Below are 14,890 nucleotides of genomic sequence, written 5' to 3' on the forward strand. Positions count from 1 at the left end.
TACCACTACTATGAGGGAACCATGACTACCACTACTATAAGGGAACCATGACTACCACTACTATGAGGGAACCATGACTACCACTACTATGAGGTAACCATGGCTACCAGTACTATGAGGGAACCATGACTACCACTACTATGAGGGAACCATGACTACCACTACTATGAGGGAACCATGACTACCACTACTATGGGGGAACCATGACTAGACTACTAAAAGGGAACCATGGCTACCACTACTATGATGGAACCATGGCTACCACTACTATGAGGGAACCATGGCTACCACTACTATGAGGGAACCATGGCTACCACTACTATGGGGTAACCATGGCTAACACTACTATGGGGGAACCATGGATACCACTACTATGAGGGAACCATGACTACCACTACTATGAGGGAACCATGAATACCACTACTATGAGGTCACCATGGCTACCACTACTATGAGGTCACCATGGCTACCACTACTATGAGGGAACCATGGCTACCACTACTATGAGGGAACCATGACCACCAATCCTATGAGGGAACCATGGCTTCCACTACTATGAGGGAACCATGACTACCACTTCTATGAGGGAACCATGACTACCGTTACTATGAGGGAACCATGACTACCATTACTATGAGGGAACCATGGCTACCACTACAATGAGGGAACAATAGCTAAAACTACTATGAGGGAACCATGACTACCACTACTATGAGGTAACCATTACTACCGTTACTATGAGGGAACCATGACTACCATTACTATGAGGGAACCATGGCTACCACTACTATGAGGGAACCATGGCTACCACTACTATGAGGGAACCATGGCTACCAGTACTAAGAGGGAACCATGGCTACCACTACAATGAGGGAACCATGGCTACAACTACAATGAGGGAACCATGGCTACCACTACTATGAGGGAACCATGACTACCAATACTATGAGGAAACCATGACTACCACTACTATGAGGGAACCATGACTACCACTACTATGAGGGAACCATGACTACCACTACTATGAGGGAACCATGACTACCACTACTATGAGGGAACCATGGCTACCACTACTATGAGGGAACCATGGCTACCACTTCTATGAGGGAACCATGGCTACCAGTACTATGAGGGAACCATGGCTACCACTACTATGAGGGAACCATGACTACCACTACTATAAGGGAACTATGACTACCACTACTATGAGGGAACCATGACTACCACTACTATGAGGTAACCATGGCTACCAGTACTATGAGGGAACCATGACTACCACTACTATGAGGGAACCATGACTACCACTACTATGAGGGAACCATGACTACCACTACTATGGGGGAACCATGACTAGACTACTAAAAGGGAACCATGGCTACCACTACTATGATGGAACCATGGCTACCACTACTATGAGGGAACCATGGCTACCACTACTATGAGGGAACCATGGCTACCACTACTATGGGGTAACCATGGCTAACACTACTATGGGGGAACCATGGATACCACTACTATGAGGGAACCATGACTACCACTACTATGAGGGAACCATGAATACCACTACTATGAGGTCACCATGGCTACCACTACTATGAGGTCACCATGGCTACCACTACTATGAGGGAACCATGGCTACCACTACTATGAGGGAACCATGACCACCAATCCTATGAGGGAACCATGGCTTCCACTACTATGAGGGAACCATGACTACCACTTCTATGAGGGAACCATGACTACCACTACTATGAGGGAACCATGACTACCACTACTATGAGGGAACCATGACTACCACTACTATGAGGGAACCATGACCACCAATCCTATGAGGGAACCATGGCTACCACTACTATGAGGGAACCATGACTACCACTACTATGAGGGAACCATGGCTACCACTACTATGAGGTAACCATGACTTCCACTACTATGAGGGAACCATGGCTACCACTACTATGAGGGAACCATGGCTACCACTACTATGAGGGAACCATGGCTACCACTACTATGAGGGAACCATGGCTACCACTACTATGAGGGAACCACGACTACCACTACTATGAGGGAACCATGGCTACCACTACTATGAGGGAACCATGGCTACCACTACTATGAGGGAACCATGGCTACCACTACTATGAGGGAACCATGGCTACCACTACTATGAGGGAACCATGGCTACCACTACTATGAGGGAACCATGGCTACCACTACTATGAGGGAACCATGGCTACCAGTACTATGAGGGAACCATGGCTACCACTACTATGAGGGAACCACGACTACCACTACTATGAGGGAACCATGGCTACCACTACTATGAGGGAACCATGGCTACCACTACTATGAGGGAACCATGGCTACCAGTACTATGAGGGAACCATGGCTACCACTACTATGAGGGAACCATGACTACCACTACTATGAGGTAACCATGGCTACCAGTACTATGAGGGAACCATGGCTACCACTACTATGAGGTAACCATGGCTACCAGTACTATGAGGGAACCATGGCTACCACTACTATGAGGGAACCATGACTACCACTACTATGAGGGAACCATGGCTACCAGTACTATGAGGGAACCATGACTACCACTACTATGAGGGAACCATGGCTACCAGTACTATGAGGGAACCATGGCTACCACTACTATGAGGGAACCATGGCTACCACTACTATGAGGGAACCATGGCTACCACAACTTTGAGGGAACCATGGCTACCACTACTATGAGGTAACCATGGCTACCAAAACTATGAGGGAACCATGACTACCACTACTATGAGGGAACCATGACTACCACTACTATGAGGAAACCATGACTACCACTACTATGAGGGAACCATGGCTACCACTACTATGAGGGAACCATGGCTACCACTACTATGAGGTAACCATGGCTACCAGTACTATGAGGGAACCATGACTACCACTGCTATGAGGGAACCATGACTACCACAACTATGAGGGAACCATGGCTACCACTACTATGAGGGAACCATGACTACCACTACTATGAGGGAACCATGGCTACCACTACTATGAGGGAACCATGGCTACCACTACTATGAGGTAACCATGGCTACCACTACTATGAGGTAACCATGGCTACCAAAACTATGAGGGAACCATGGCTACCACTACTATGAGGGAACCATTGCTACCACTACTATGAGGGAACCATGGCTACCAGAACTATGAGGGAACCATGGCTACCACTACTATGAGGGAACCATGACTACCACTACTATGAGGGAACCATGGCTACCAGAACTATGAGGGAACCATGACTACCACTACTATAAGGGAACCATGACTACCACTACTATGAGGTAACCATGGCTACCAAAACTATGAGGGAACCATGGCTACCACTACTATGAGGGAACCATTGCTACCACTACTATGAGGGAACCATGGCTACCAGAACTATGAGGGAACCATGGCTACCACTACTATGAGGGAACCATGACTACCACTACTATGAGGGAACCATGGCTACCAGAACTATGAGGGAACCATGACTACCACTACTATAAGGGAACCATGACTACCACTACTATGATGGAACCATGGCTACCACTACTATGAGGTAACCATGGCTACCACTACTATGAGGGAACCATGGCTACCACTACTATGAGGGAACCATGGCTACCAGAACTATGAGGGAACCATGGCTATCACTACTATGAGGGAACCATGGCTACCACTACTATGAGGGAACCATGACTACCACTACTATGAAGGAACCATGGCTACCACTACTATGAGGTAACCATGGCTACCACTACTATGAGGGAACCATGACTACCACTACTATGAGGGAACCATGGCTACCACTACTATGAGGGAACCATGGCTACCACTACTATGAGGGAACCATGGCTACCACTACTATGAGGGATCCATGGCTACCACTACTATGAGGGAACCATGGCTACCACTACTATGAGGAAACCATGACTACCAGTACTATGAGGAAACCATGACTACTACTACTATGAGGAACCCATGACTACCACTACTATGAGGGAACCATGGCTACCACTACTATGAGGGAACCATGGCTACCAGAACTATGAGGGAACCATGACTACCAGTACTATGAGGGAACCATGGCTACCACTACTATGGGGGAACCATGGCTACCACTACTATGAGGGAACCATGGCTACCAGAACTATGAGGGAACCATGACTACCACTACTATGAGGGAACCATGACTACCACTACTATGAGGGAACCATGACTACCACTACTATGAGGGAACCATGACTACCACTACTATGGGGGAACCATGGCTACCACTACTATGAGGGAACCATGGCTACCACTACTATGAGGGTACCATGACTACCACTACTATGAGGGAACCATGACTACCACTACTATGAGGAAACCATGGCTACCACTACTATGAGGGAACCATGACTACCACTACTATGAGGGAACCATGACTACCACTACTATGAGGGAACCATGGCTACCACTACTATGAGGTAACCATGGCTACCACTACTATGGGGAAACCATGACTACCACTACTATGAGGTAACCATGGCTACCACTACTATGGGGGAACCATGACTACCACTACTATGAGGTAACCATGGCTACCACTACTATGGGGGAACCATGACTACCACTACTATGAGGGAACCATGGCTACCAGAACTATGAGGGAACCATGGCTACCACTACTATGAGGGAACCATGACTACCACTACTATGAGGTAACCATGGCTACCACTACTATGGGGGAACCATGACTACCACTACTATGAGGGAACCATGGCTACCAGAACTATGAGGGAACCATGGCTACCACTACTATGAGGGAACCATGGCTACCACTACTATGAGGTAACCATGGCTACCACTACTATGAGGGAACCATGACTACCACTACTATGAGGGAACCATGGCTACCATTACTATGAGGGAACCATGGCTACCAGAACTATGAGGGAACCATGGCTACCACTACTATGAGGGAACCATGGCTACCACTACTATGAGGGAACCATGACTACCACTACTATGAGGGAACCATGGCTACCAGAACTATGAGGGAACCATGGCTACCACTACTATGAGGGAACCATGACTACCACTACTATGAGGGAACCATGGCTACCACTACTATGAGGGAACCATGGCTACCACTACTATGAGGGAACCATGGCTACCACTACTATGAGGGAACCATGACTACCACTACTATGAGGTAACCATGGCTACCAGAACTATGAGGGAACCATGGCTACCACTACTATGAGGGAACCATGACTACCACTACTATGAGGTCCCCATGGCTACCACTACTATGAGGGAACCATGACTACCACTACTATGAGGGAACCATGACTACCACTACTATGAGGGAAATATGGTTACCAATACTATGTTCTTGTGTCACTCCTTTATCCTCATAGACTGTAAGCTCTTGTGTCACTCCTTTATCCTCATAGACTGTAAGCTCTTGTGTCACTCCTTTATCCTCATAGACTGTAAGCTCTTGTTTCACCCCCTCATCCTCATAGACTGTAAGCTCTTGTGTCACCCCTCATCCTCATAGACTGTAAGCTCTTGTGTCACCCCTCATCCTCATAGACTGTAAGCTCTTGTGTCACCCCTCATCCTCATAGACTGTAAGCTCTTGTGTCACCCCCTCATCCTCATAGACTGTAAGCTCTTGTGTCACCCCATCATCCTCATAGACTGTAAGCTCTTGTGTCACCCTCTCATCCTCATAGACTGTAAGCTCTTGTGTCACCCCCTCATCCTCATAGACTGTAAGCTCTTGTGTCACCTCCTCATCCTCATAGACTGTAAGCTCTTGTGTCACCCCCTCATCCTCATAGACTGTAAGCTCTTGTGTCACCCCCCTCATCCTCATAGACTGTAAGCTCTTGTGTCACCCCCCGATCCTCATAGACTGTAAGTTCTTGTGTCACCTCCTCATCATCATAGACTGTAATCTCTTGTGTCACTCCTCATCCTCATAGACTGTAAGCTCTTGTGTCACCCCCTCCATCCTCATAGACTGTAAGCTCTTGTATCCCCCTCATCCTCATAGACTGTAAGCTCTTGTGTCATCCCCTCATCCTCATACACTGTAAGCTTTTGTGTCACCCCCTCATCCTCATAGACTGTAAGCTCTTGTGTCCCCCCCTCATCCTCATAGACTGTAAGCTCTTGTGTCACCCCCTCATCCTCATAGACTGTAAGCTCTTGTGTCACCCCCTCATCCTCATAGACTGTAAGCTCTTGTGTCACCCCCTCATCCTCATAGACTGTAAGCTCTTGTGTCACCCCCTCATCCTCATAGACTGTAAGCTCTTGTGTCACCCCCTCATCCTCATAGACTGTAAGCTCCTGTGTCACCTCCTCATCCTCATAGACTGTAAGCTCTTGTGTCCCCCCTCATCCTCATAGACTGTAAGCTCTTGTGTCACCCCCTCATCCTCATAGACTGTAAGCTCTTGTGTCACCCCCTCATCCTCATAGACTGTAAGCTCTTGTGTCACCCTCTCATCCTCATAGACTGTAAGCTCTTGTGTCCCCCTCATCCTCATAGACTGTAAGCTCTTGTGTCACCCCCTCATCCTCATAGACTGGAAGCTCTTTGTGCTTTGTGAGTATAATGGCTGCTACTTCTATATTTATATACATGAATAATTACTGATCCCCACTTACAGCTCCCTCTCGCTATAGATGACGGTAAGTAATACACGTGATCATAAACAAAGCATCTACACAGCCAAAAACTTCTTCTACTACTTTATAAATCCTATTGACTACAATTCCCGGCATGCCGCACGGGTTCGCGATGACGTCACTGCCGCGCCAACCCTCTGCAAACTACAGCTCCCCGGATTCCTACAAGTCCCAGGATCCTCCGCGGCGACACCCGGAAGAGAAGGTGTTGGCAGATTACAGCTGAGCCAGGGGAGTATCTGAGGACCGGGCAATCATGAACGTGGTGCTGGCAGTCAAGCAGTATGTGTCCAAGATGATAGAGGACAGCGGGCCGGGCATGAAGGTGCTGCTCATGGACAAGGAGACGGTAAGTGCTGGGAGTATAGCGCTGGGCAGGTGACACATCCCTTTAAGATGCCTCTGAGCTGTCATTATTCATTTGCATAAATTTCCATATGATGTACCACCCCATTTATGCACCAGTCATGTGACCACACTCCTTGTAGTCACATAGTTTACTCCAATACTGATTTTTTGGGGTCTCCTCCACCAGTAGTGGTGGGCAATGCTTCATCATGTCTCAGGGATGTACACATAGCATGCTCCACCATATACTTCAACTCTGCAGGGGGCTGGGGCTGCTCCTAACAAGATTCTGGGGGTCCACAGCTCTGCGCTATGACCATGGAAGACCATGGAGATGTGGGGTGTACACAGATTGGCCCAGTGGCTACCAGTAGGTGACCCCCTTTTCAGTCATGACCCCAGGGGTGTCTGATTTTGCATAGGGAGCAGAGTCCATGGAGTCTTGGATAAGATTTATCAGGGTGGGATCCTGCGTGTGGCCATCAGGTTCCTCAGCCCAGGCTTGGAGCTCCGTAGTAGACAGGTCCCTGTCGTAACCAATGAGTTTATAGTTGCTCCTCCCTGACTGTATACTTATGTTGTGTAGTATATACATGAAGAGGACGACTTGGTGCACCCCCAGCTATAAAAAGAAATTGACTGGTCCATTGATGTTGTGCTGACCTATCAAGGGATTGATAGCAAAGCTGAGATCTAGAGATAAAGTTGGAGTCAAGTTTGGTGACCCCTTGTTTGGGGAAAGTCTGACCCTGAGGTGGGGATAGTCATCATTTCTTCTACCTTCCCAGTTGCTCTATGTGAATCCAGTTCAATGTGGACGGCGTCCTAAGCACTAACTGTGTGTTCTCCTCCGTAGACAAGTGTGGTCAGTATGGTCTACACCCAGTCTGAGATCCTACAGAAGGAGGTCTACCTCTTCGAACGCATCGACTCGGCCAACCGGGAGAGCATGAAGCACCTGAAGGCCATCTGTTTCCTCAGGCCCACCAAGGTAAAGGCACAACAGTGCGGTGACCAGAGGGAGAACCGTTCATCACAAGATCCTAAACCCTAAAGATTCATGTTCTTCTTAACATATTCCCCATGATCTTCACCTCCGCCATTTACTTTCCCACCCATAACTTATCCTATGACCGTGCCGTCATTATCAGAGTTGAGATGGGGGATGTTACCAGAGACCCTCCATGCTGTAGGTTCGCTGGCTGTTAAACTGTGCAGGAGCACTGCCCTCTGTGTGCTGGAACCTGCTTTGCTTCACAGAGGAGAGAAGTGCTGAGAGGGAGCAGAGGGGGAGCCTGTGAAGCTGCAGCACAGAGGGGCTCTGGAAATACCCACCAGAGCCCTTCAGGCTCATTAGCATTATTTTAAAAGTTGATTTTTAAAAAAGGAGGTGGCCATGGTTAAGAAATAAGAATATTCCCACAGTCATGGTGCCAGGATCTATAAGTAAGTGTCCCTGGTTTATCATGATGGATTTTCATGACCGATTTCCTTTAAAGGGCATCTACCAACAGGATGAAGAACTGTATGCAAATGAGTTTGAGGGGCTCCATTTGGTGTTAATGGAGCCCCACAGGCTCATTTACATACAGTCTTTCATCCTGGTGGTAGATGTCCTTTAAAGGAAATCTACCACCAGGATGAAGGATTGTAAACCAAGCACACTGACATACTGGTGTGTGTCCACTCCGGCAGAAGCTGCTCTTCTTGTAGCTTCGTACGCCTTTGTTTTTTAAGAAAAAGAAGTTTAAAAATTATGCAGATGAGCCTTCGGGGCTCGAAGCTCCATTGACATCTATAGGGTCTGGAGCCCCTGAGGCTCATTTGCATAATTTGTGAGCCCTTTTTATTGTAAAAACAAGGTCCTAAGAAAATAAAAGAAAAACAGAAACTTCTATGTCAGTGTGCTTGGTTTACAATTCTTTATCCTGGTGGTGGATTCCTTTAAGATACAAATTTGGAATTCCTGACTTTGTTGGAGCCCCCTAGTGGTGGGCAACTCCAGCAACCTGATTTATTGTATCCTAGGGAACGTGGACACTCATGTGAACCTCAAAATACGTCCACAAAACGAGAGCTGGACACCAGTTGTGATGACTTCCCCCTCTAATTCTCTGTTCTTTCTCTTTGGAAGGAAAATGTTGACTACCTGATCAAGGAGCTGCGACGACCCAAGTACAGCGTCTACTTCCTGTGTGAGTATATACAAGGAGCGGAGGTCATCCTTCATGGTGGACTGGACCACACAGGGTTCCCACAAGTTACTAGTAATGATGAGACTGGTCCCTGTCATACAGTTAGAACCAAAGAGCTCATGATTCCTCCTCCCTGACTGTATACTTATGGTGTGTAGTATATAGATAGAGGATGTCTTGGTGCACCCTAAGCTAGCAAAAATGGCCTTGTCTAGTGATGCTGTGCTGATGCATCATGGGATTAATAGTAAAGCACCCTTAGCTAACAGAAATGGCCTTGTCTAGTGATGCTGCGCTGATGCATCATGGAATTAATAGTAAAGTACAGCGCTAATGGAAACTTAGAGATCAGTTTGGATGAGAACTTGTGTTAAAAGTTTTAGCGCATAATAAGATACGTCATTGATGTTATTGTATTTCAGATTTTAGCAACGTGATCAGTAAGAGCGATGTGAAGTCTCTGGCGGAGGCAGATGAACAGGAGGTGGTGGCAGAAGTGCAGGTAAGTGGCCACCTCTATGTGCCAGGTTAGTCCGGTGTGGATTTTGCAGACATTTTTCTCTTTTTATGATCCGGCACACTTCTTGTAATTCCATTTTGATAAATATCGATGAAGATTTTATGCACCCAGCATCTATCCTCATAGTGCAGATAGGGAATTATGTGTTCACCTACCATCAGAAGTAGATCTGATTCCTCTTACCTGCATATGCCCTTATCTCTATTTGCCAAATTTTAAAACCTGTGTAAATTACGTGTTTGCGTGGGTTTCCTCCGGGTCCTCTGGTTTCCCCACACACCCCAAGATTGGTAGGTTGATTAGATAGTGAGCCCCATGGGGACAGGGACCAATTTGCCATGCTTTGTGCAGCGCTGCGGAATCTGTAGGCGCTATATAAATAAAGAATTATTATTATTAAATTACCTGGAGAGGCCTATGGGGCAAGTGGCTGTCCCTGCAGAGACTACAGGTGCGAGGAGTGGCCTCTGATCCCAGACCAGGTGACTACACGCCCCCGTAGCCTTTCCATGCAAGTTACTCTTCAGGTATTACTTTTATAAGTTTTATTTGGTCTTAAGATTAGTCTAAGATTAGGGCCGATGTCGGTACAAGAGATCTACTTCTGATGGTAGGTTTCTTTTAAAGGGGTTGTCCCATGTATAACGTTTACACCCTACCTATGACAAGAATCGGGGTCCTGTTCCTTATTACGGAAGAGCTGGTGTCCTGCTGCTACTTTCAGTGTCTATAAGTAGCTGAGTGCAGTTCTCCACGGTCTCTGACATGGAATGGAACAGTAGGACGGATGTTTGATCTCTTGCTCCATTCATTAGGGTAAATTATGTGGGTAAATTATTTATGTCCCAGTGGTCGGACCCGCTGTTTTACTATTCTAAAGGTAGGTCTAAAACCAACTATAAATTGATGGCTTGGATGTCTCATCATGTTATAAGATTGGGGGACCATCACGTGTGGTGTTCCCCTCCTGTATACTTTGTAGCTTAGAGTCTGATATCCCGTTGTCTTCTCCTTCCAGGAGTTCTATGGAGATTACATCGCAGTAAATCCTCATGTCTTTTCTCTGAACATAGTGGGCTGCTATCAGGTGAGAGAACCCAGTGTATACATCTTGGTAAGTTGTTAGGGTGACGTGTCCTCCTGACCTGCAGGGGGCGCTGTTTGTACATATTGGACATTTCTGCCTCTCCTGACTGGCTAAATATTATAGACGGAAATATTCTCCTCTACCGGCCCAACACGTATCCTAAACCAAAGAGGTTTCCCTCAAGTCGAATCCGGCTGCTCCATATGTCTCCTGGTGTGACCTTACTCTCTGTGTCTCCTGGTGTGACCTTACTCTCTGTGTCTCCTGGTGTGTGACCTCGCGCTCTCTCTGTGTCTCCCGGTGTGTGACCTCGCGCTCTCTCCGTGTCTCCCTTCTAGGGTAGGAACTGGGATCCCGTCCAGCTGTCCAGAGCCACACAAGGACTGACCGCCCTGCTCCTATCCCTGAAGAAGTGCCCGATGATCCGGTACCAGCTGTCTTCAGAAATGGCCAAGAGGCTGGCGGAGGGGGTGAAGGTGGGCGCCCGTCACTGGTGTCTCATCATCTTCATGTCTCTGATTCAGTCTCATCTATAATTTTTTATATATTTCCAGCAAGTCATTACCAAGGAGTATGAGCTGTTTGATTTCCGGCGTACGGAGGTGCCGCCTCTGCTCCTCATCTTGGATCGCTCCGATGACGCCATCACTCCCTTACTCAACCAGGTGCGATTTGTGTGTTTCACTTCTGGAAAATTTCTATCGCAGCAACTACTTTATACTTGCGTATAGTAGCGAGAAGAGTTATAACTCAGTCCCTCAGTGGACAGAGATGGTACAGTCTATACAGGCCCATGTGATGTTGTGTGGAGGCATCATGGGGTTGCTAGCGGATAGCACAAAGCAAAAGAAGATAAGGTGGTGCCTGATCCAGGCAGAGAAGAGGCTGCACTGGGGGGATATAAGTATTTCTTACAGTAATGTGTGTCCAGAGAAGATGAATAAAATCCAGGCAATTGGTAAAAATTCTACCCAGGAGCAGAGAGATACCAGGCAGTAGTGCGGACCCCTGATGTGCGGACCCCTGTGCTGTATATAGGCGTCCCCTATAGTGATTGTTGATGGCTGCATTCAGTGACTGCACACCAGGATATTGCTCTATACATTGAAATATTGATTTAGTTTGTTTCCTGATGTTGTTACAGTGGACGTACCAGGCCATGGTGCACGAGTTATTGGGGATCAACAACAATCGCATCGACCTGTCCCGTGTGCCGGGGATCAGCAAGGATCTGAAGGAAGTGGTGCTCTCTGCAGAGAACGATGAGTTCTACGCTAACGTAGGTTATGTCCCCTGAGAAATGTGTGTCCTCCCTCCATTAAAGGGAATTTCGCTGTATATACACACAGAAGTGACCAAACGTGACTGCTATTGTGTTCGACTTTTAACCAAGGAGACGCAAGGCGAGGGGGGGTGATGCAGACACAAAGCAAGGTTGGGGGGCGTGACCTAGGAAGAGGCGATGGGGGAAGGGGGGCGTGACCTAGGAAGAGGCGATGGGGGAAGGGGGGTGTGACCTAGGAAGAGGCGATGGGGGAAGGGGGGCGTGACCTAGGAAGAGGCGATGGGGGAAGGGGGGCGTGACCTAGGAAGAGGCGATGGGGGGAGGGGGGCGTGACCTAGGAAGAGGCGATGGGGGAAGGGGGGCGTGACCTAGGAAGAGGCGATGGGGGAAGGGGGGCGTGACCTAGGAAGAGGCGATGGGGGGAGGGGGGCGTGACCTAGGAAGAGGCGATGGGGGGAGGGGGGCGTGACCTAGGAAGAGGCGATGGGGGGGGAGGGGGGCGTGACCTAGGAAGAGGCGATGGGGGGGGAGGGGGGCGTGACCTAGGAAGAGGCGATGGGGGAAGGGGGGCGTGACACAAGGGAGAGGCGATGGGGGAAGGGGGGCGTGACACAAGGAAGAGGCGATGGGGGAAGGGGGGCGTGACACAAGGGAGAGGCGATGGGGGAAGGGGGGCGTGACACAAGGGAGAGGGGAAGGGGGGCGTGACACAAGGGAGAGGCGATGGGGGCAGGGGGGCGTGACACAAGGGAGAGGCGATGGGGGAAGGGGGGCGTGACACAAGGGAGAGGCGATGGGGGAAGGGGGCGTGACACAAGGGAGAGGCGATGGGGGAAGGGGGGCGTGACACAAGGGAGAGGCGATGGGGGAAGGGGGGCGTGACACAAGGGAGAGGCGATGGGGGAAGGGGGGCGTGACACAAGGGAGAGGCGATGGGGGAAGGGGGGCGTGACACAAGGGAGAGGCGATGGGGGAAGGGGGGCGTGACACAAGGGAGAGGCGATGGGGGAAGGGGGGCGTGACACAAGGGAGAGGCGATGGGGGAAGGGGGGCGTGACACAAGGGAGAGGCGATGGGGGAAGGGGGGCGTGACACAAGGGAGAGGCGATGGGGGAAGGGGGGCGTGACACAAGGGAGAGGCGATGGGGGAAGGGGGGCGTGACACAAGGGAGAGGCGATGGGGGAAGGGGGGCGTGACACAAGGGAGAGGCGATGGGGGAAGGGGGGCGTGACACAAGGGAGAGGCGATGGGGGAAGGGGGGCGTGACACAAGGGAGAGGCGATGGGGGAAGGGGGGCGTGACACAAGGGAGAGGCGATGGGGGAAGGGGGGCGTGACACAAGGGAGAGGCGATGGGGGAAGGGGGGCGTGACACAAGGGAGAGGCGATGGGGGAAGGGGGGCGTGACACAAGGGAGAGGCGATGGGGGAAGGGGGGCGTGACACAAGGGAGAGGCGATGGGGGAAGGGGGGCGTGACACAAGGGAGAGGCGATGGGGGAAGGGGGGCGTGACACAAGGGAGAGGCGATGGGGGAAGGGGGGCGTGACACAAGGGAGAGGCGATGGGGGAAGGGGGGCGTGACACAAGGGAGAGGCGATGGGGGAAGGGGGGCGTGACACAAGGGAGAGGCGATGGGGGGCGTGACACAAGGGAGAGGCGATGGGGGGCGTGACACAAGGGAGAGGCGATGGGGGGCGTGACACAAGGGAGAGGCGATGGGGGGCGTGACACAAGGGAGAGGCGATGGGGGGCGTGACACAAGGGAGAGGCGATGGGGGGCGTGACACAAGGGAGAGGCGATGGGGGGCGTGACACAAGGGAGAGGCGATGGGGGGCGTGACACAAGGGAGAGGCGATGGGGGGCGTGACACAAGGGAGAGGCGATGGGGGGCGTGACACAAGGGAGAGGCGATGGGGGGCGTGACACAAGGGAGAGGCGATGGGGGGCGTGACACAAGGGAGAGGCGATGGGGGGCGTGACACAAGGGAGAGGCGATGGGGGGCGTGACACAAGGGAGAGGCGATGGGGGGCGTGACACAAGGGAGAGGCGATGGGGGGCGTGACACAAGGGAGAGGCGATGGGGGGCGTGACACAAGGGAGAGGCGATGGGGGGCGTGACACAAGGGAGAGGCGATGGGGGGCGTGACACAAGGGAGAGGCGATGGGGGGCGTGACACAAGGGAGAGGCGATGGGGGGCGTGACACAAGGGAGAGGCGATGGGGGGCGTGACACAAGGGAGAGGCGATGGGGGGCGTGACACAAGGGAGAGGCGATGGGGGGCGTGACACAAGGGAGAGGCGATGGGGGGCGTGACACAAGGGAGAGGCGATGGGGGGCGTGACACAAGGGAGAGGCGATGGGGGGCGTGACACAAGGGAGAGGCGATGGGGGGCGTGACACAAGGGAGAGGCGATGGGGGGCGTGACACAAGGGAGAGGCGATGGGGGGCGTGACACAAGGGAGAGGCGATGGGGGGCGTGACACAAGGGAGAGGCGATGGGGGGCGTGACACAAGGGAGAGGCGATGGGGGGCGTGACACAAGGGAGAGGCGATGGGGGGCGTGACACAAGGGAGAGGCGATGGGGGGCGTGACACAAGGGAGAGGCGATGGGGGGCGTGACACAAGGGAGAGGCGATGGGGGGCGTGACACAAGGGAGAGGCGATGGGGGGCGTGACACAAGGGAGAGGCGATGGGGGGCGTGACACAAGGGAGAGGC

At 51.0% G+C, this 14,890-nt stretch overlaps 1 protein-coding gene across 1 annotated transcript in view; it reads left to right on the plus strand.

Moving 5' to 3' along the window:
- Positions 1 to 6,864: 6,864 nt before the first annotated feature.
- Positions 6,865 to 14,890, plus strand: part of VPS45 (vacuolar protein sorting 45 homolog) — a 29,397-nt gene continuing 21,371 nt past the window's right edge. The window contains 8 exon segments of the mRNA XM_072114990.1: positions 6,865 to 7,081; positions 7,937 to 8,071; positions 9,215 to 9,275; positions 9,698 to 9,777; positions 10,814 to 10,882; positions 11,221 to 11,358; positions 11,437 to 11,547; positions 12,027 to 12,161. Coding sequence (XP_071971091.1) covers positions 6,989 to 7,081; positions 7,937 to 8,071; positions 9,215 to 9,275; positions 9,698 to 9,777; positions 10,814 to 10,882; positions 11,221 to 11,358; positions 11,437 to 11,547; positions 12,027 to 12,161 — 822 coding nt within the window. The 5' untranslated portion in view covers positions 6,865 to 6,988.

Source organism: Engystomops pustulosus, chromosome 7, assembly GCF_040894005.1.
Source record: "Engystomops pustulosus chromosome 7, aEngPut4.maternal, whole genome shotgun sequence".
NCBI lineage: Eukaryota > Metazoa > Chordata > Amphibia > Anura > Leptodactylidae > Engystomops > Engystomops pustulosus.